General features: G+C 39.4%; 1 protein-coding gene across 1 annotated transcript in view; it reads left to right on the top strand.

Moving 5' to 3' along the window:
* CFAP221 (cilia and flagella associated protein 221) overlaps positions 1 to 19,600 on the top strand; it is a 79,512-nt gene that overhangs the window by 14,700 nt on the left and 45,212 nt on the right. Inside the window, exons 6-7 of the mRNA XM_032479300.1 lie at positions 1,169 to 1,269; positions 16,996 to 17,099. Coding sequence (XP_032335191.1) covers positions 1,169 to 1,269; positions 16,996 to 17,099 — 205 coding nt within the window. The remainder of the gene's footprint in view (positions 1 to 1,168; positions 1,270 to 16,995; positions 17,100 to 19,600) is intronic.

The following is a 19,600-nucleotide window of genomic DNA, read 5'->3' as shown; positions in this document are numbered from 1 at the left end:
CAGAAGCCGCTGTTTGCCGCAGGCTCCCACCTGCCCTGGCCTGAAAACCTCATTTATCATGCAGTGCTGGGAATGGATGAAGGCTTTTCGAATAACTTAAACATCTCCCTTTAAGCGCTAGGTTAAAAAAAATCAGTCACAACCCCAAGTCATGATGACAAACACCTGGGGTGGGACGGGGTCTCTGTAGGAACGTCCTCCGAGGCAGCCAGGGGGATCTGCATGGAGCGGGAGCTCGTGCTGCTGTGTGAGTTCTCCTGCACATTTAATTCATTCCTCGCCCCAAAATTCCGGCACCACCACACCTCCCCCTTCTCTGCATTTCACACCCAACTCTTGCAAGTTGAAAAGCTTTGAGGCTAACTAAATTTAACTTTTCAATACTGAAGTGGAAGACTATATATGCTTTAGGAACAAGGTTTTAAAAAAAGAAAAAAAAAACGCAAAATGAAGCTAGAATGTTGCTTTCAGGAGGAATATTCTGAACCAAGAACAAAGATCCCTAGGCAGGCGTTGTACAGAGTGCGAGAGCGCGCGTCCTGCTACTTAACGGTGATGCTATAGTGATACCTTGTGTTCAGGTGGCACTTCCAACTTTTTAAGGGCATCATCTGCTTTAATTCTCAAAAACACCCCTAAGGAAAGGCGGAATTATCACCATCTCAAAGGAAAGGAAGAAAGGAGGTGTGGAGTCGGCAAAGGTATTATTCCAGATCACACATTAGGCAGGACTAGAAGCAGGCTTCCCCGCCTCTGGCCAGTCCCTGGTTTACTGTTCCATGCTCTGTAGATCAGCTGATTCTGTGTTGGTTTCTCTTGATCTCAGGCCACTAAAGATTGTGCTTCTCTGTAATTTTCTGAAATAGAAACAGACAGATTACTGTCTTCATCTGTATGTGAAGACATCGTTAACCTTAGCTTTCCTGGATAACAGTGGATCTCAATTTCAATGAAATATACTTAAAATTTTCTACATTTTATTTATAGCTAAGAAAATGATATTTCAAATGTATTTAAGCACTTAAGTTTCTTAGGGAAATTTTTTCCCTTTTTTCCTTTTTTTGGTAAATATTTTTTTAATGATTGAAAATAAAATGAACTTGTAGGTACTTCATTTCTTACCTTGTTTTCAGTGTAGTAAACTTGACCTTCTTCCCATTAACTTTAGGGAGATGAAACATTGCTTATCCCCATCCATGCCTATCCTGTCATGAACACACTGGACTTTCCCTCATTTATAAATCTGTCAAATGTTCTACTTGGTGAAAGGTAAGTTATCAAAATGAACTACCAAAATGTCATAGCATGTGAAAAGTTGAATACTTGTATACGTAAAAGCTTAGATTTGTATTTTTCCTAACAGAAGGTTGTCGTTCCAGCTAAGTTAGCCTGGACTTGTTTTTGCAGAGGCGAAAAACAAAAACAAACAAACAAACCAATAAACAAAACACCAAAAACTGAAGTTAGAGGGTCATAAGCAAGAAAGGAATTTGTTGAGTCATTAACCTGAAAGGTGCAAGGTGGATCTTCAGGCATGGCTGGGTCTAGAGGTGTCTAACTCAGGTGCAGGAACCTGCCTCTCCCCGAATCGTGGTTTTGCAGGCTCCTTTCTCAACAGGCTTCCCTTTGCGGAGGCAAGACAGCTGCCAGAAGGTCCAAGTACCAAGTACTGGCAATAAGGGTGGTTGGAGGGGCTGGAGGGGTTGGGGGCAACCATACAAAAGTCCCAGGATTGAATCTTACTGGACCACTTGGGTCTCATGTCCATCTATTAACCAGTCTCTGTTTTTAGATGAAAATGGATACAGGGAAGGCAAAGACGATGGACAGTCATTATAGAAGCCAAGTCTCCAAAGCCTCCCCACTTCTCGTTGGGAAAATAGTTGATAATTCTAGTTGTCCTTTAAGATGGCTGGTTTTTTTAATTAAACATCTTCTGCCAGGTGTAGTGCTGTCTGTCCCTAGGGCTATAAATAAGATGCATACTGAGCTGTCAGATAGTGCCGGTTATTCAAATATTGAAATAATTCTGTACTAGTGGGAAAACATATACTGTCCTGAGATCCCAGCTGCCTGGCCCCTCTCCTGTCTCCCCTCGCCTCCCAGTGATTTAGTAACTAAGTTGTCAATACCTAGTAATTTGGGGATGGAGGGAGGCACCTGCAGACTTGGCTCCAGCCTTATATCCATTCTAATTGAGTACGGCATGTAAAGTCCTGGCTGAATGTTACTTTGAATATCACCTATGGTAAAAGGGTAAATAGACAAAAGTTCTCATCATGAAGGTCCTAAAGTCTAATGGGGATAGAACCACATCATTAATTAGTTACATCAATTGCTAAGTGTTATAATATAGGGTCCTGTGTAGGCCCAGAAGAGAGAACACAAAACTGACTGGAGAGATGGGGAAGTCCTCACTCTTATGGGAGGGACACCTGGTTATCCTGAGGCCACCATGAGGTGGGACATGAGGATGGCCTTTAAGGCAGGGAAGTAGCATGTAGAAGGCGGGGTGTCAGCAAAGAGCATAGACTGCGTCTTATGGGTGATGAATCCACCCAGTAGCTGGCAAATACTAGATCCCTCTTGATTTGGGCATGCGAGAGGCACCTGCAGGACCTGGCTCCAGCCTTGTATCCATTCAAGTCCAGACAGTGAGCAAAGGCTGTGGGCTTCAGCATGTGCAGGGGGGTGAAAGCAGGCAGCACTGAGCAGGGAGTTACAAGTTGCTAATAATGACCAGGTAATAGAGTTCGAGAGAGGGGCAACTGAACATTTTTGGTGGCGGTGGGGACCAATGGGTATGAGCCTCAGGTCCCTCCCTTTTTTAGTGCCATCTATGGTCTTTGAGTGGAACCCCAACATTTAGATCTGGAACAGGCAGATGTGTGACCCTGTTCCTCCACCCAACAGCTCCCCATGAGCTGACTCACCATCTTTCTTTACTTTCTTTTTCAGATAACTCTTTAAGAATTGTCAATAAGTAATATATTACAAAAATACATGTAATAATATGTACAGTTTAAAGAATAATAATATGATGAATATTGATTTTAAGACATTGAGACATAAAGCACTACCGATAATTTTGCAACCACTATTCTGAATTTTGCGACAATTTCTTTTATTTATTTTAATAGTTTGGACATGTACGTAGGCACCCCCGAATAACACATTGTTTAGCTTTACCAGTGTTTGATCTTTATATAAATAGAATCATACTGTCTGTAAGTTCTTTTGCAGGCTCTGCTTCATAATGACTGTGTGACCCTGAAAAATGACAACTTTTCTGTGCCTCTCAGAATCCTCGTGTGTAAAATGCAGTTCATAAGAGTACCTACCTTGTAGAATTGGTCTGAGGATTAAACAAGTTAAAATAGAACTTATTAATAGTTCACAGTAATAGTTAAAAGTTTTTAATACTTAATAATAACAAAAACAGTGCTTAGCATATAGTTAAATGTCGACAGCATATAGAGAAATTGCTATGAGAGGCTTGGAGTGGGAAGGCTGGCGGCCAAGTTGAATGTAGGCTTCTAACACTGAGTGACTGGGCTGATGGCAGAGGGGGATGTGTGAAGCCCCAAAGCAGCCTGTCAAGATCTGTGCACAAGCTGGGAGAGTGGCCAAGGTGGGGCAGGGTAGAGATGAGGTGAGGATGTAGCTGTGGGTCTAGGATGGAGAGTTTCTTTCTCTTAGCGTGTATATATTTTTTTCAAGTTTTATTGAGATTTTTTAAACACCTTTATTATGGTATGATTCCTGTACAATAAACTACACATATTTCAGATGCATAATTTGATGAATTTTGATAGATGTATACACACATAAAAACACCACCACAATCACTCCCCAAGAGGTGCAAATTTTGAATTCCCAATTTATCCCTTCCTACGCCCTTTACCCTCTGATAACCATAAATTTGTTCTCTATGTCTTTAAATCTGTTTTCTATTTTGTAGATAAGTTCATTTGTGTCCTTTTTTTAAAGATTCTACATATAAGTGATGTCATATTGTATTTTTCTTTCTCTTTCTGACTTACTTCACTTAGAATGACAGTCTCCACGTCCATCCATGTTGCTGCAATGGCATTATTTTATTCTTTTTTATGGCTGAGTAGTATTCCATTGAATAAATATACCACATCTTCTTTATCCAGTCATCTGTCAATGGACATTTAGGTTGCTTCCATGTCTTGGCTATTGCAAATAATGCTGCTACGAACATTGGGGTGCATGCATCTTTTCAAATTAGGATTTTCTCTGGATATATACCTGAGAGTGGGATTGCTGGATCATATGGAACTCTATTTTTAGTTTTTTCAGGAACCGCTATACTGTCCTCCATAGTGGCTGCACCAATTTATACTCCCACAAACAGTGTAGGAGGGTTCCATTTTCTCCACACCCTCTCTAGCATTTATTATTTGTAGACTTTTTGATGATGGCCATTCTAACTGGTGTGAAGTACTACTTCATTGTAGTTTTGATTTGCATTTCTCGAATAATCACTGATGTTGAGCATCTTTTCATATGCCTGTTGGCTATCTGTATGTCTTCCTTTTAGAAATGTCTGTTTAGGTCTTCTGCCCATTTTTTGATTGGATTTTGTTTAGTTTGTTTGTTTTATTATATTGAGCTGTGTGAGCTGCTTGTGTATTTTGGAAATTAATCCTGTGTCAGTCACATCACTTGTAAATATTTTCTCCGATTCCATAGGTTGTCTTTTTATTTTGTTTATGGTTTCCTTTGCTGTACAAAAGCTTTTAAATTTAGTCACTTTTGTTAATTTTTGTTTTTATTTCCATTACCCCAAGAGCAGACCCAAAAGGATATTGCTGCAACTTATGTCAAAGTGTTCTGCCTGTGTTTTCCTCTAGCAGTTTTATAGTGTCTCATTTTATGTTTAGGTCTTTAGTCCATTTTGAGTTTATTTGTGTTATGGTGTTAGAGAATGTTCTAATTTCATTCTTTTACAGGCAGCTGTCCAGTTTTCCCAGCACCACTTTGAAAAGACTGTCTTTTCTCCATTGCATATTCTTGCCTCCTTTGTTATAGATTAATTGCCCATAAGTGTATGGGTTTATTTCTGGACTTTCTATCCTGTTCCATTGATCTATGTGTCTGTTTTTGTACCAGTACCATACTGTTTTGATTAGCTTTGTAGTACAGTCTGAAGACCTTGGGTAGTATGGCCATTTTAACAATATTGATTCTTCCAATCCAAGAACACAGTATATCTTTCCATTTGTTTATGTCATCTTCAGTTTCTTTCATCAGCATCTTATAGTTTTTAGAGTACAGGTCTTTTGCCTCCTTAGGTAGGTTTATTCCTAGGTTATTTTATTCTTTTCAATGTGATGGTAAATGGGATTGCTTCCTTAATTTCCCTTTCTGATAGTTTGTTGTTAGTGTGTAGAAATGCACCAGATTTCTGTATATTCATTTTGTAATCTGCAACTTTACCGAATTTGTGATGAGCTCTAGTAGTTTTCTGTTAGCATCTTTAGGATTTTCTATGTATAGTATCATGTCATCTGCAAACAGTGACAGTTTTACTACTTCTTGTCCATTTTGGATTCCTTTTATTTCTTTTTCTTGTCTGATTGTTGGGGATAGGACTTCCAAAAGTATGTTGAATAAAAGTGGTGAGAGTGGGCATCCTTGTCTTGTTCCTGACCTTAGATGAAATGCTTTCAGCTTTTCACCATTGAGTATGATATTAGCTGTGGGTTTGTCATATATGGGCTTTATTAGGTTGAGGTATGTTCCCTGTGTGCCCACTTTCTGGAGAGTTTTTATCATAAATGGATGTTTAATTTTATCAAAAGCTTTTTCTGCATCTATTGAGATAATCATATGGTTTTTATTCAATTTGTTAATGTGATGTATCACATTGATTGATTTGCAGATATTGAAAAATCCTTGCATCCCTGGGATAAATTCCACTTGATCATGGTGTATGATCCTTTTAATGTATTGCTGGAATCGGTTTGCTAGTATTTTGTTGATGATTTTTGCATCTGTGTTTATCAGTGATATTGGCCTGTAATTTTCTTTTTTGTGTATGTGATATCTTTGGTTTTGTTATCAAGGTGATGATGGCCTCATAGAATGAGTTTGGAATTGTTCCTTCCTTTGCAATTTTTTGGAATAGTTTCTGAAGGATAGGTATTAACTCTTCTCTAAATGTTTGGTAGAATTTGCCTGTGAAGCCATCTGGTCCTGTACTTTTGTTTGTTGGGAGATTTAAATTAGTGATTCAGTTTCAGATACTGAAGTCTTATCTCTTTTCATTCTCATGATTCTAAAAAGATTCATGTTAAATCATCATGCTGTGCAGTTTCTCCAGCAGTGTCTACCTCATACCAAATAACTGGTTGAAGTCTGAAGCAAATCCAGTCAAGTTGACTAGTTGTTCTCTCCATGTGGCACGAACTGATCCTCGCACAAAGCTGACTTCATTGACCAGTTGGTTAGAGCACTATAGACAAGCTTACCTGAAAGTCACCCGGATCCTCTCTTGGACTTCCCTTCACCTCCACACTTTCTGCTCTGAATCTGGTCCTATGGGCAAGGGAGCCATGTTGCTTTTATAACAGGTAGAATCACGTGTTCATATCCGGACTACAGACGCTCTGCAGACCACAGGGCCACATTAACAACACTAATAGGAAAGGTCCCCAGCTACTCCATTCCAAAGCCAGGATATTTTCATCTCTGAAACTCACATCATAAGTTTAAGAACTGACTAAAGGATGCGTTTCCTTAGGCAGTGAATTTCATTGTTCATGTTAGAAGGTATGGGAATAACCAAGGTCAGAATCGATGTCCAGTTGAAACCTTATTCTCTTGCTTCCCCCTGAGGTTGAAAGCATCTGGGCCACAGGAGAATGTGCATTCCCAAACTAGCACTGAGAGGGAAAGGCTGATGGCGAGGGTTGGCCCCAGCACAGATAACAACCAGATCCTATCTTGCATTGTGCCAATGAAGAGCCTCTATGTGAGAGCCCAAGAACAAACTGTAACTGGGTTAGAGTGAAGGTGTCAGGATAAGACTGTAGAATTCTGAAGGAATTTTTTAAGCTCTCCCTAACCAGAATAGATTCACATTTTTTAGCTGGTGAGGGAATAGGGTCATGATAGGGTCTTATTTTATGTATCCCAAACTTAGAGTTGTTTGGAAGCAGTATTTTATGGAATCATCTGACAAGAGTGACTTGAGCTCATCAACACACTTGTTTTTACTTCAGCCCCTACTTGGATATATTGAGCAATACTGAACTTTAATTTCAAAATTGCTTCAAACTTGATATTCAGATAAAACAATCACTGTCTCCTAACAACAGCCTGAATTGTTGCTATATGAAGAATTCTTCCACGTTTTATAGTTAAAATTGCTTTGATTTAATATCCCTTTGCTGATCTAGTTACTCATCTTGGCCCAGTCTCTTTTCATGAATTTCAGCAGGCAAAGAAAATCATCTAAACTGTAAGAATCTATATTAATACTAAAAGGGCATAAATGCTTCCCCCTTTCATTTAGCAGAAGTGAGTTCCAACTTGGAGGATGGGTATAGCTCAGTGGTAGAGCACATGCTTGGCATGCATCCTGGGTTCAATCCCCAGTACCTCCATTTAAAAAAAAAAAAAAAAAAGGAAGTCAATGTCAACTTGAGACAGCCAGCAAACAGAATTTTCATTGGAAGATCAAAATTAGGTTTTTTTTTTTTTTTTTCAAATTTTTCTCACAAAATTTTGAATCCTAGAATTTTGACTCCTAGAGAAAGCCATTAAAAAGCTGAAAAACTGAAATTTAGGAATGTAATATTAACCTTATTAGCGCCTAGCTCAAAAATTATAATACTCTGCTTTTCTCCCTTAGATTTTGTGCAAATTTGATCTGGAAAATTGCCCAGTGGATTTGCATGGCGCTCAGGGATGGAGCAGTACAAACATATCAGCACTTAGAGCAAAAGAATGTGGGTATCAGGGGCCGTGATTAAAGGGAGAATCTTTTTCTTGTTTAGGGTCTTCCTATCAGATATTGTATAAATTCTTGGACTAATTTGTTAAATTTAACAGCATATATATTTTGTGGCTTATATGAAACTACCAAGCTAGTATCATGGACTATGCAATCGGAAACCTAAAAATATTGCTATGAAAAATATCCATGGATCAGTTCCCAGTTCCAATATTTAAGAATTTAACATAAGGAGTTTCAGAGTCTAGCCAAAGCACATTCCTAGAAGAAGCAAAGGCAGAAATTGTGGATGGTTTTCGGTCATGGAGAGACACCCTAAACTGAAAGTGTTTCCTGGGCTCTATTCCTTCTTGCTTGGTTTCTGCAGCTGCCAGATCTCACACCAAACTCTGTCCAAGCAGCCACACATGGTCACTGCTGCTGCTCTCCGATGCCCAGGATCATAGGTTTGTGATACCTATACGCACGCACGCATACATGCACACGCGTGCACTTTTAATATGGCTTCTAGAATGTTATTATTTAATGCTTGTCAAAATATTTAGAGTACCTAGCAACCAGTCAACTGCATTGTGACTTTTTTCTTCAACAGTTGCTTTCTCTTAAGTACGCCCCAAATTTCTCACTAAAAATTCTTACAGACTGCAATTTCAAAACCAGAAGAATTTGCTTTTAAGCTGCTTTGCTTGAAAAATTCATTTCTTATTCCATTGCCAAGTGAGCTTTTTGTTCTCCTAATTGCTGGTGGGTGAGTGCAGGGACTAGTGAGCTGAGAGCTGGTGCCCTGCTGGCTGTTTCAGGCCAAACCACATGACAGGTCATTTAGCCCCGAGGAAGTGTGATTTGAATACAGCCAGCATGTGGTTCCCTCCACTCTCTCTTCTAAAAGAAGAAAAGTCTATCGGGAGTTCCTAGAGTATGCTCTTATCTTGTCACAATAAATGCTATATTTTTCACAACAAAAAATGGCATCGGTCTGCAGGAGGCTTTTCATCTCCTTTCACGTCACAATTTGGCTCCTTCCTTTCCCTTTAATGGGACTTTCTTCCTGATGCCATGTCTCTCTGATTTCTAGTCTCTGGCCACAGGCCCTGCCCTAAATCAAATGAGCGTCCCTGAATTTCATTCCTTATTCCATGTTTTCCCACGTTCATCTGCAACTCTAGTGAGTTGTAGGCGCTGTTTTCTGTAGCATTTATTGGTTCTATTAATATTTTCATGTGTAAGTAAACTAAGTTAATTTCTAAAAGGCATTTTATGCTGTATGAGTCCATTCTTAGGAGATACTCAGACTAGTCATGTTTAGAGACAGAAAGTAGACTGGTGGTTGCCAGGAGCTGGGGGAGCAGGGAATGGGGAGTGACTGTTTAATGGTTACAGAGGTTCCATTTTGCAAGATGACTGAAGTTCTGTTCGTGGATGGTGGTGATGGTTGCACAACAGTGTGAATGTGTTGCCAGTAGATGTAACACGTGTCCAGGTTCCTGTCTGGTCCCAGAAAGAATTCAGAGACAAGACGTGGAGGTTAAGAAAGTAAAGTGAGGGTTTATTAAGGGATAGATAATACATTCTCAAGGGGAGAATGGGCAGGCTCAGGTGAGTGGCGGCGCTGAGTTTCCTTGGCAAGTTGGTTATATGGAGTGTAAAAATGAATAGGCAGAATATTCATGGGGGAAGAAGCGTTTGGGGTTGTATTCCCTGATTTTCATCCCAACTCTCCACCTTCCCAAAAGGAGGAGGGATTTTTGTAAGTATTTAATCTGGATTGAAAGTGTCCTGGCATTGGTGCGTGATGGGTACTTCTCATCTGCAAGGCTAATTTTATTTAAATGAGGGCATAATGAGCAAAAGGTTATATTCGGACACTGGAGATTCCTGCCTTTTACCCCCTTTCTTTGTCGGTCTCCAGGACACTTGTCACCCCAAAATGTGTGACTTCTTATCAGTCCAGAGGTTCCTGCTTTTCTCTGTCTGCCCAAGGACCCCTGTTGTTTATGTGATATATGGTTTCCTGTATTTAATCTGTGCCCCTCCTTTCTGCCCAATTCCTACCATTTGGCCTGTGTCCCCACTTCTCTGCTCATATCTAGTCATCTGCCTGGTCCATCGAATGTACCTAATTCCACTAAACTGTACACTTAGAAATTGGCAAAATGGTAAAGTTTATGTTATGTACATTTTACCACATTTTTTAAAAATTATTTTAAAAATATGAATAGGGTACATACTATCTCTGCAGATGACAGATAACATCACCTGGTCACCTCTAACGTTTTCAAAATTCAGTTCCTTTCCACCTACCTTAACTTCTTTTACCAACTATGCGGAGGTGACCTCATTTAATTCCAGTTGTTCCCTAGTGTTTTCCACAGAATTCCACCTTTTCTTAAATTACTGGGGTGTGGGTGAGGATGCAGGTAGGGAGCCGGGGAGGTTTTACCCATAGGGAGAACTGAGTAGGGTTGGGGGAGGAACTGAACCAAGGGTGAGAAAGGAGCTTCTAGGCCAGGCCAGCAAGAGAAAAACATCAGACTTCCCTATTGGACTCTCTATCAGTCTTTGCCTCTAATCTTGGTCTAAGCTTAGTCTGAAACGAGGGTAGTGTTTAATTCCATAGGTGCAAAAAAAAAAAAAAAAAAAAAAAAAAAAACTAGATACCTGTTACTTGAACTTGTGTGTGAGTGTGTGTGAGGTAATTATTTATTTTTGGAGGAGGTACTGGGATTGAACCCAGGACCTCATGCACACTAAGCATGTGCTCTACCACTTGAGCCATATCCTCCCCCACCTTACTTGAACATTTCTTTATGTAAATTTGTGTTTGTCTTTATTTGGCTATATCATTAAGGATCATGGGTCCCCTTTGCTTCTGGTTTGGGGCCCCAATCCCAGTGAGACTGTGTCTTTGAAAATCAGATAAACAGCATATGAAATTTCCTAAGAATATAAATTATCTGAGATAAAAGGGCATACTTTGAAATTTGCAACATAATTTACTCTCAACTCTTTATATTTTCACATTGTTTCCCATTTGTTTGGGGGATTGGGGGTCTGGCTTCTCAGGCAAAAAAAAATCATTATCTCTGATTTCGTTCTGTGTTGATTGGTCGCATTCTGAATACCGCAATTTACATCTAAAGCTTAAAGGGAAAAAACTAGCCAGTCCCCAGATTTTCTCCTTTCTCTCTCTGGGCATGCCAGTGCTGGGGAGGAAGTTGGTAACATTTGAGAAAAGGTCTTGGGATTTTATAGGCCTTGGTTGCTGATGGGCCAATTAAAGGAAATGGCTTTCAAAAAACTCAACAAATGGAGCACAGAGGGGTCAGTTTTAAGAGAAAGTCAATAGAGAAGAAGACAGCAATGCAAACAATGAGATGTCATTGGCTCTCCGTTACTATTAGAGACCAAGGAGAGGTGATGTAGCATCGCAGTTGAGAGCTTGGGGTCTGGGGTCATGGCTTTAGTTCCCACCTCATCTCTTATTAACTGTGTGTCCTTGGCCCTCCCATAGGTCAGTTTATTTACCCATAACGTGTGTATAGTAGTACTTACCTCATAGGGTCATTAAGAGGGTTAGCTGAGGAGGGGAGGGTATAGCTCAGTGGTAGCGTGTGTGCTTAGCATGCATGAGGTTCTGGGTTCAATCCCCAGTGTCTCCATTAAAATAAGTAAATAAAGCCCTAATTATCTCCCCCCAAAAATTAAAAAAAAAAATTTTTAGAAGAGAGTTAGCTGAGGTACAGGCACAGTGACTGGTGCATATTAAGGGCTAGTACCAAAAAAAAAAAAAAAAAAAAAAAAAAGACTTTGCCAAATTAAGATTTCAACCAGAAATGGGGTAAGGTGATCATTTACTAAAGGAGAAATGAGGGAGAAAGAAAGAATGCTTTTTGGGTCTGTTTTTCTACCGCTATGTAGCAAACCACCCTAGAAGTAAGTAGTGGCTTAAAGTAACAACAGTCGTTTGTTTTCCTCACGGATCTGCAATTTGAACATGGCTTGATGGAGAAAGCTGCTCTGCTTCATGGAGAGTCAGCTAGGGCTGCCCAGCGAGGGGGCTGAGAGAATCCACTTTCCAGGATGGTCCACTCACATCCTGGCTGTTTTCCAGGAGCTCAGTTGGGCTGAGGACTGGGAGCCTCCCCACATAGGTCTCTCCACAGGCTGCTTGGGCTTCCTTACAACATGGAGACTGGGTTCCAGGGTGAATATTCCAGGGAAAGAGGGAGATGCTGGATTCTCAGCGTGGCCTTAAGAAAGGAGGGCAGCATCAATTCCACAGCCATCTTGTAGTTAAGTAGTCATAGAGCCCAGGTCCCAGGGAAGGTGACATAGACTCCACTTCTCAACAGAAGAAATGCTGAAGAAGTTTATAGGCGTGTTTTAAAACTGCCACGACATGTAGTCCCAAAGCTTGCTCAGACTCTATTTTTTCATGAGTCTTCTGTACATTTGGAAGGGAATGGATGTCCCACAAATACGTTATTGCTGTCCACATCTTCTGATCTGTAAATGATTCGTATATCAAAGAGTCGTTGACAAAGGAAAAGTCCTACTCAGTTGGCTAAGTTAGAGTCTATCTTATAGTTTAAATTATACATTTGTCTTTGTGGGAGGCTTCCCTTTGTCTTGATGGTGTTTCCCTAAAATTTTGTGCATGTGTAATAACTAATGGTTCATTTATTATTGTATTGTAAATTATTATAATGGTTAATTTATTGTGCTATCTGAATCCAGCATTTGTCCTGCGTGTCATCAATTGACCTTCAATCTTTAAAAAGGAGTCAAATCTTATTTATGGCAAGATGGCTTCCTCCTTCCACTCTCTAAACATTCAGATTTTTTTAATTGGGGAGGAAATTTGATTTCATGTTATCTACAATAAGTTTACAAGCTCATCCATTCTCTCAAGAAATCCTTGATTACTCCTTAGACCAACACATTGTTCAATTTTAGGGTAAATGATAAAAATCACATCAGAGTAAGGTAATACAAGTGTTACATAATTTACTAGAAATTAATGTGGTGTCTGGCCCTCTACTAGCATTTATTGAGACAAAGAACAAGAAAGACATTTGAGTTTTTATTGTTATGTTATATAAAATTTTTTTAATAATTTGTTTTTCTGTTTTTTGGGGGGATGTAACTAATTGGATTTATTTATTTATATGGAGGTACTGGGGATTGAACCTAGGACCTTATGGATGCCAAGCACACACTCTGAGACTCAGCTATACCCTCCTCCTTTTACTGTTATTTTATAATTTTTACTTTCTATAAGGCAGTTTGTACTCTTTTCTTCTAATAGGCACAGAGTTTGTACATAATCATAATGTAAGTCTATTATTTAAAAGGTTTGGGTTGGATTTTATTAAAAATAAGGTATAATTCTTTCAAAGTACTTTATATCTTTTTATACATAGCCTAGCATATTTGCTTAAATGTTTATATAATAAAGTAAAAGGGATAAAAAGTTGTAATTACTTGCAAAAGTACTAACTTCTAACTGCTTTAATGTTTTAATTGGCTGCTTTCTGTAAGTTATAGAAGAACTCTAATTCAGGCTCTTATTTGCATCGATGATTAATAGTTATGAGATATGTATATTTATTCATGTTTCTTCATTGCAGATCAGATTTAATTGTATTTAGCAATGGGAATTTAGTTGAGAATTTTAAATCTCCCCCCCACCCCAGAATCTAATAAGATTGTTTCTTCACATATGAAAAACTACTAAATAAACTAAACTTCGTATTTGCCAAAATTTCTCTCGATCCAAATTAGTCTAGACTGCCCTTGATTTAATGATTAAGGAGCCCCTCCACGCTAATTTGACATCTGTAATATGAATAGCAGCAATGAAAACAAAATTCAGTGATTCCACTGAAATTTGTATTACTCACATTGCTGTGTCTCCTTCTTAATCCAGGCACTTGGAATTTTGTGCCCTTAAGTAATTGCTTGTTTTTCCAACCGATTAATGCATCAGGAACTTGGCTTCATATAATGATCATTAAACAAATACTCTGACACCTTTTCCATGGGAATTATCAGAGCTCTGAAATTAATTACAGATTGGGTATATATAAAAAGACTTAGCAGGTTTTTTTGTTTTACTTTAGTTCAGGAAAATGCAAACTTCCAACTTTTAGCAGAACCCCAAGCAGAAGACTTTACCTTGCTAGGGCAGCTCTGAGCAGAGCCCTGGGGGTATTGACTGGAGGGCTATAAAGCCCATGTATCTGTGTGAGTTACTGGCCTAATGTTCAGACCAGGTTTGGGCAGTTTAATGCTTCACATTGACTATTACCGAAGGCGACTTACATCCTGAGGGGTATGTAATTTGCACTGTCAGTTTTATTTACCCCGTGCTGTAAATAGCTGATGCTCAGTGGGGCCTGAGTGTCTGATAAGTTGAATTGCCTTGAAAACGTGATGACTTTTATGTACGCTGTGTTTCAGAATTAGAAAGCATCTCAGAAAGTTAAGATGGATGAACTGATGTTTCTAGTAGACCCTGATTTAGGACAGAATTTATGAGTTTGGTAAAAAAAAAAAATCTATGAAGTATTCACTTCACTGTGGGCTGAAGTGATTACTCTGTACAATGACCCTTGTCTAGAATATAGGTCAGTGAGTATAACTGACATAACAAACATCTAGAATGTACAAGTTAATAAGAGAACAGAACAACCCAATAGGAAAGTGGGCAAAAAATACAAAAAAACAAAAACACCCAGGCGATTCATAGGAGAGGAAACCCAAATGGATACACACAAATAGAAGCTGAACCTCGATAAAATGAAAATGAAAATAAAATGAGATACCATTTCACCCCATAAGGTCGGAAGAAGTTAAAATGTCTGGGAATCCTGTGTTGGTTAGCAACAGGAGCCCTCGTATGCTGCTCGTGGAAGTATAAATTGATACAAGTACTTTGGAGAGCACTTTGGCCATAGCTAATACAGTTGATATTTTGACTTTACTGCTAAGCAGTACTTCCATTCCTTGGTTTTAGCTAGAGTAGCCCTGGTACAGATGCAAAAGAAGTCACACCCGAGGACCGTCATTACCTCAGTGCAGTAGTGGGAGGGTACAAACAACCTAAATGCCTTTCAACAAGGGAGCAGAGAAATAAGGATGATGTGGTCATACAACGGAATACCCATCACCAGTTAAAACGAATGAACGGAACTTCAAGTGTCATCATGGATAAATTTCAAAAGCATAATTTTGAGCAAAATTAGCAAGTTTTAGAACAATATTTCTGAAGGCAAATAATAAATATTATATATTATATGGGTACATATATATGTGATGATATTATAAAAATCTATGAGAATGATGGTGAATACAGGGAGCCCCCCCTCCCCAGGGGAGGGAGGAGAGAGAAGAGAACCAGGGGGAGGCGTACAGGGAGCTTCAGCAGTTCTGCAATGTTCTATGTCTTGAAAAATAATACATTGATTTACCCAAAGCAAAAGACTTGATGGAGCTTGGTAGTGGATAAAGGGACTTTTATTTTATTATTCTCTATATTTTTCTTTATATTTGGAATATTTCAGACATTTTTTAAGGTGATGAACTACTCCAAGTAAAAATGCTCCTGGCTTAATTTTTAAAACCATATTTGAACTATACTGTATCCCCAAAATCATTATTGAAAAAGAATTATTTCATTTTGCTCCAACAAATATTTGTTGTCTGTGCCTGACTCTGGGATTTTGCTGAGTTATGCCGGAGAAGCAAGTAGACTCAGCTCTGCCTTCGCAGGACTTAAGAGTCTCCCAGGTAGACAGACAGGTGCTGGCAGGTAAGGATGGGAAAAGCCCATAGACAGACTAGGCTGGGATGGCAGCGCCCAAAAGGCAGCGTAAGAGTTGGCCTGGCAGCTCTGCTCAAACCCGTTACTGTCTGGTTCTCCCAGGAGTGTGAGCTGGGACGTGTGAGGGAGACGAGCAGTTGGCAGGGAGGTCCTCACTGGGAAGGTTAAGAGGTAGGGACCAGCCACTGGGCAGAAGGGCGTGGTGGGCCGTGAAGGTGAGGGAGTTAGGTGGTGGGGAAGGGAACACACAGCCCAGACGGAGGAGAAGGAGGGAGGCACAGAGAAAGGCAAGGGTGAGGGCAGGGCGGAGTTACTTAGAGGAGGAGCTGCTGCAAGGGGCCCAGATAACCTGCCCCAGCTCCCCGAGGGATGCCAAATGGTGGCTGGACAGCTCTGCTTCTCCCGCAAAATCATCCTGCAAACTCTGGCGGACCTGGGCTTGTCCTGATGGAAGGAGAAGACATTAGGAGAAGCTCAGGGCTTACTAAGAAATGCCACCTCTGGGCTGTAAGTAAGTACCTCAAGCTTACTCAGAAGGCAGCCCTGTCTTGGGTGAGAGCATTTCTGAGAGCACAGCCCCTCTCCAGATCTTCTGCTGATTGATTGTTCGGCTTCTAACCAAATAGAGTCTCTAGCATATTTCAGCCACACACGACCCACAGGGTGGTTTCTTCAACGCGGTCCAGTTCCAGGCTCTGTAAAGGCCAGGGGCTTCCCAGGTTTCTGCGAGGTCTGCTTACTCAGCATTCCCAGGTCTCCTGGGGCATATTGTGTGGCAGAGATGCCCTTTCTTGTGACTGTGAGTACCCACAGGATAAACCTGCCAGGACTCGAGAGGCCGCAAGACAGAGGTGTTTGGTGCATAAATGCGGAACAGTTGACTGCACTGAATCCTGGTTCTGCCACTAACTAGCTCTGTCACCTTGTACAAGACAGTAACCCTCTCTGTGCCTCAGTTTCCCCTTCTGTAAGTGGGAAATCATATTACTATGTGGTAGTATTAGAGTCGTTACTATCTGGGAATTGTGTAGGCTAGCTGTCACCCAGGAATATTGTATGAGCGTTGACTGTTCTCATTGTTGTGATTGTTTATTACATAATTTGAGTCTCTAGTCCTTGATACCAAAAGAGCTAGTTATAAAGAAAATAATATTTTCCATTTTTCTTTTTTTTTTTTTTGCAGCAAAAAGTATGTTATTCCTTTGCAATGCAGTTGTCCTGTGGATTTCGAGTTTCATGTCACTTTGATTCAGTCTCATCAAGCCTTTAGTGTTGAGCCAACATCAGGTAAGGAGAGAGAATTTTCAAGTTTCCAATTTCCTGAGAGTTCTCAGATGGAAGAGGATTTGGAAAGTGGGTCTCACATTAGGAAAGAGAACACGCCACATTTGAATAGGTTGTTTTCAAATGTGTAAGAATAATAAACTTTACATATCTGACATAATGTAGATTGGACTTGGACACTTGGGAATCAAGACACTTTGGGATACTTTGTATCATGCAGATAGTTTATAATAATGTCCAGGTAAATTGCTTCCAAAGTCAAAACTTGAAATCAGAAGTCAATCCTTTCAGTTCTAGTTTGGACTCGGTCCATGCTTGGTTTTGTAGTCTCCTTTTAGTTCAATTTCAAATGAAATGGGAATATTATTTCTTCTGAGTCTTAGTGAAGGGTTTCAGGCATTTGTCTCGTGTGTGGTGTGGACAGTCTGCCTGCACGCCCTGAATGGTATAGATCCCAGCAATGCTCAGGAGCTTTGAAAGCTTCACCTGAACTGATGTCCACTTCTCAGTTTCTGTCTCTTGATATTTAGTTTAGAGTTGTAAATGTCTGTTCACTGTGGTCTGCTGTCAGTGCTAAAATAGTTTTTGTTTTTATTTTTTCAGATTTATTGGCATATAGTTGACATATAAAATTATAAGCTATTTAAAGTGTTCAATGTGATGATTTGATGTATGTATACATTGTGAAGGGATTCCCACATCGAGTTAATTCACACATCCATCACCTCACATAGTTACCTTTTGTGTGTGTGCGTAAGAACATTTAAGTTCTAACTCTCTTAGTAGATTTCAGGTTTACAATACAATGTTATCAACTATAGTCACCATGTTTTCTATTAGATCCTCAGACCTTATTCATCTTAGAATTGAAAGTTTGTACCCTTTTGCTAACCTCTCCTTTTCCCCCAACTCCCAACCCCTGATAACCATTTCTCTACTCTTTGTTTCTAGGAACTGGATTTTTTTTTTCTTCTAGATTTGCGTAGAAGTGATACCATGGCAGGGTTTGTCTTAGTCTGGATTGTTTCACTTAGCGTAATGCCCTCTGGCTTCCTACGTGTTATTGCAAATGGCAGGATTTCCTTCTTTTTTTAAGGCTGAATAATATTGTGTGTATATGTATATATATGTGTGTGTGTGTATATATATATACCACAACTTCTTTATCCAGTCATCTGTTGATGGACACAGGTTGTTTCCATGCCCTGGATATTGTGAATAAAGCTGCAGTGAATATATGGGAGTACAGATACCTCTTCAAGATAATGGTTTCATTTCCTTTGGAGATATACCCAGATTGTTATTTCATATGGTATTCTATTTTTTTTTTTTTGAATGTTTTGAGGAACTTCCATACTGTGTTCCATAGTGGCTGTACTGGTTTATATTTCCAACAGTGCACAAGGGTTCCCTTTTCTCCACAGCCTCTCCAGGATTTGTTATTTCTTATCTTTTTGATAATAGCCATTCTGACAGGTGTGAGGTGATATCTCATTGTGGTTTTTATTTGTATTCCCCTGATTATTAGTGATGTTGAGCATGTACCTGTTGGCCACTTGTATGTCTCCTTTGGACAAATGTCTATTCAGGTCCCCTGCACATTTTTTTTAATTGGGTTATTTGTTTTTTTGCTACTGAGCTGGATGAGATCCTTGTTATTTTGGATATTAATGCCTTATTAAGTATGTGATTTGCAAATATTTTCTTCCATTCTATACATTGCCTTTTCATTTTGTTGATAGTTTTCTTTGCTGTGCAGAAGCTTTTGAATTCAATGTAGTCCCACATGTTTATTTTTATTTTTGTTGCCTTTGCTTTTGGTATCAAATCCCCAAAGTCATTGCCAAGACCAGTGTCAAGGAGATTTTTTCCTATGTTTTCTTCTGGGAGTTTTATGGTCAGGTCTTACATTCAAGTCTTTAACCCACTTTGAATTCATTTTTGTATATGGTGTAAGATAGTAGTTTAGTTTCATTCTTTTGCATGTGACTGTTCAGTTTTCCCAACACCATTTATTGAAAAGACTGTCCTTTTCTCATTATATATCTGGGCTCCTTTCTTGTCAATTAATTTGCCATGTATGCATGGGTTTATTTCTAGGCTCTAATCTTTGCCACTAATCTGTCTATTTTTATGTCAATATCATACTATTTTATAGCTTTTGTAATACTGTCTGAAATCACAAAGTGTGATGCCGCTTTTATTTTATCCCAAGTCTTTTGTGATTCTATACGAATATTAGGATAGTTTGTTCTGCTTCTATGAAAAATACCATTAGAGATTTGATAGGGATTGCATTGAATTTGTGTATCTCTGGGTACTATGGACATTTTAACAATATTAGTTTTTCCAGTCCATGAACATGGAATATCTTTGCATTTATGTGTGCCTTCTTCAGTTTTGTTCATCAATGTCTTATGGTTTTCAGTGTACAGGTCTTTCATCTCCTTGGCTAAATTTATTTCTCATCACAAGGAGAATCATTTTTCTTTTCTTTTCATTGT

Source organism: Camelus ferus, chromosome 5 (assembly GCF_009834535.1).
Source record: "Camelus ferus isolate YT-003-E chromosome 5, BCGSAC_Cfer_1.0, whole genome shotgun sequence".
Classification (NCBI taxonomy): Eukaryota; Metazoa; Chordata; class Mammalia; order Artiodactyla; family Camelidae; genus Camelus; species Camelus ferus.
This window is presented reverse-complemented; position numbering and strand designations above follow the sequence as displayed.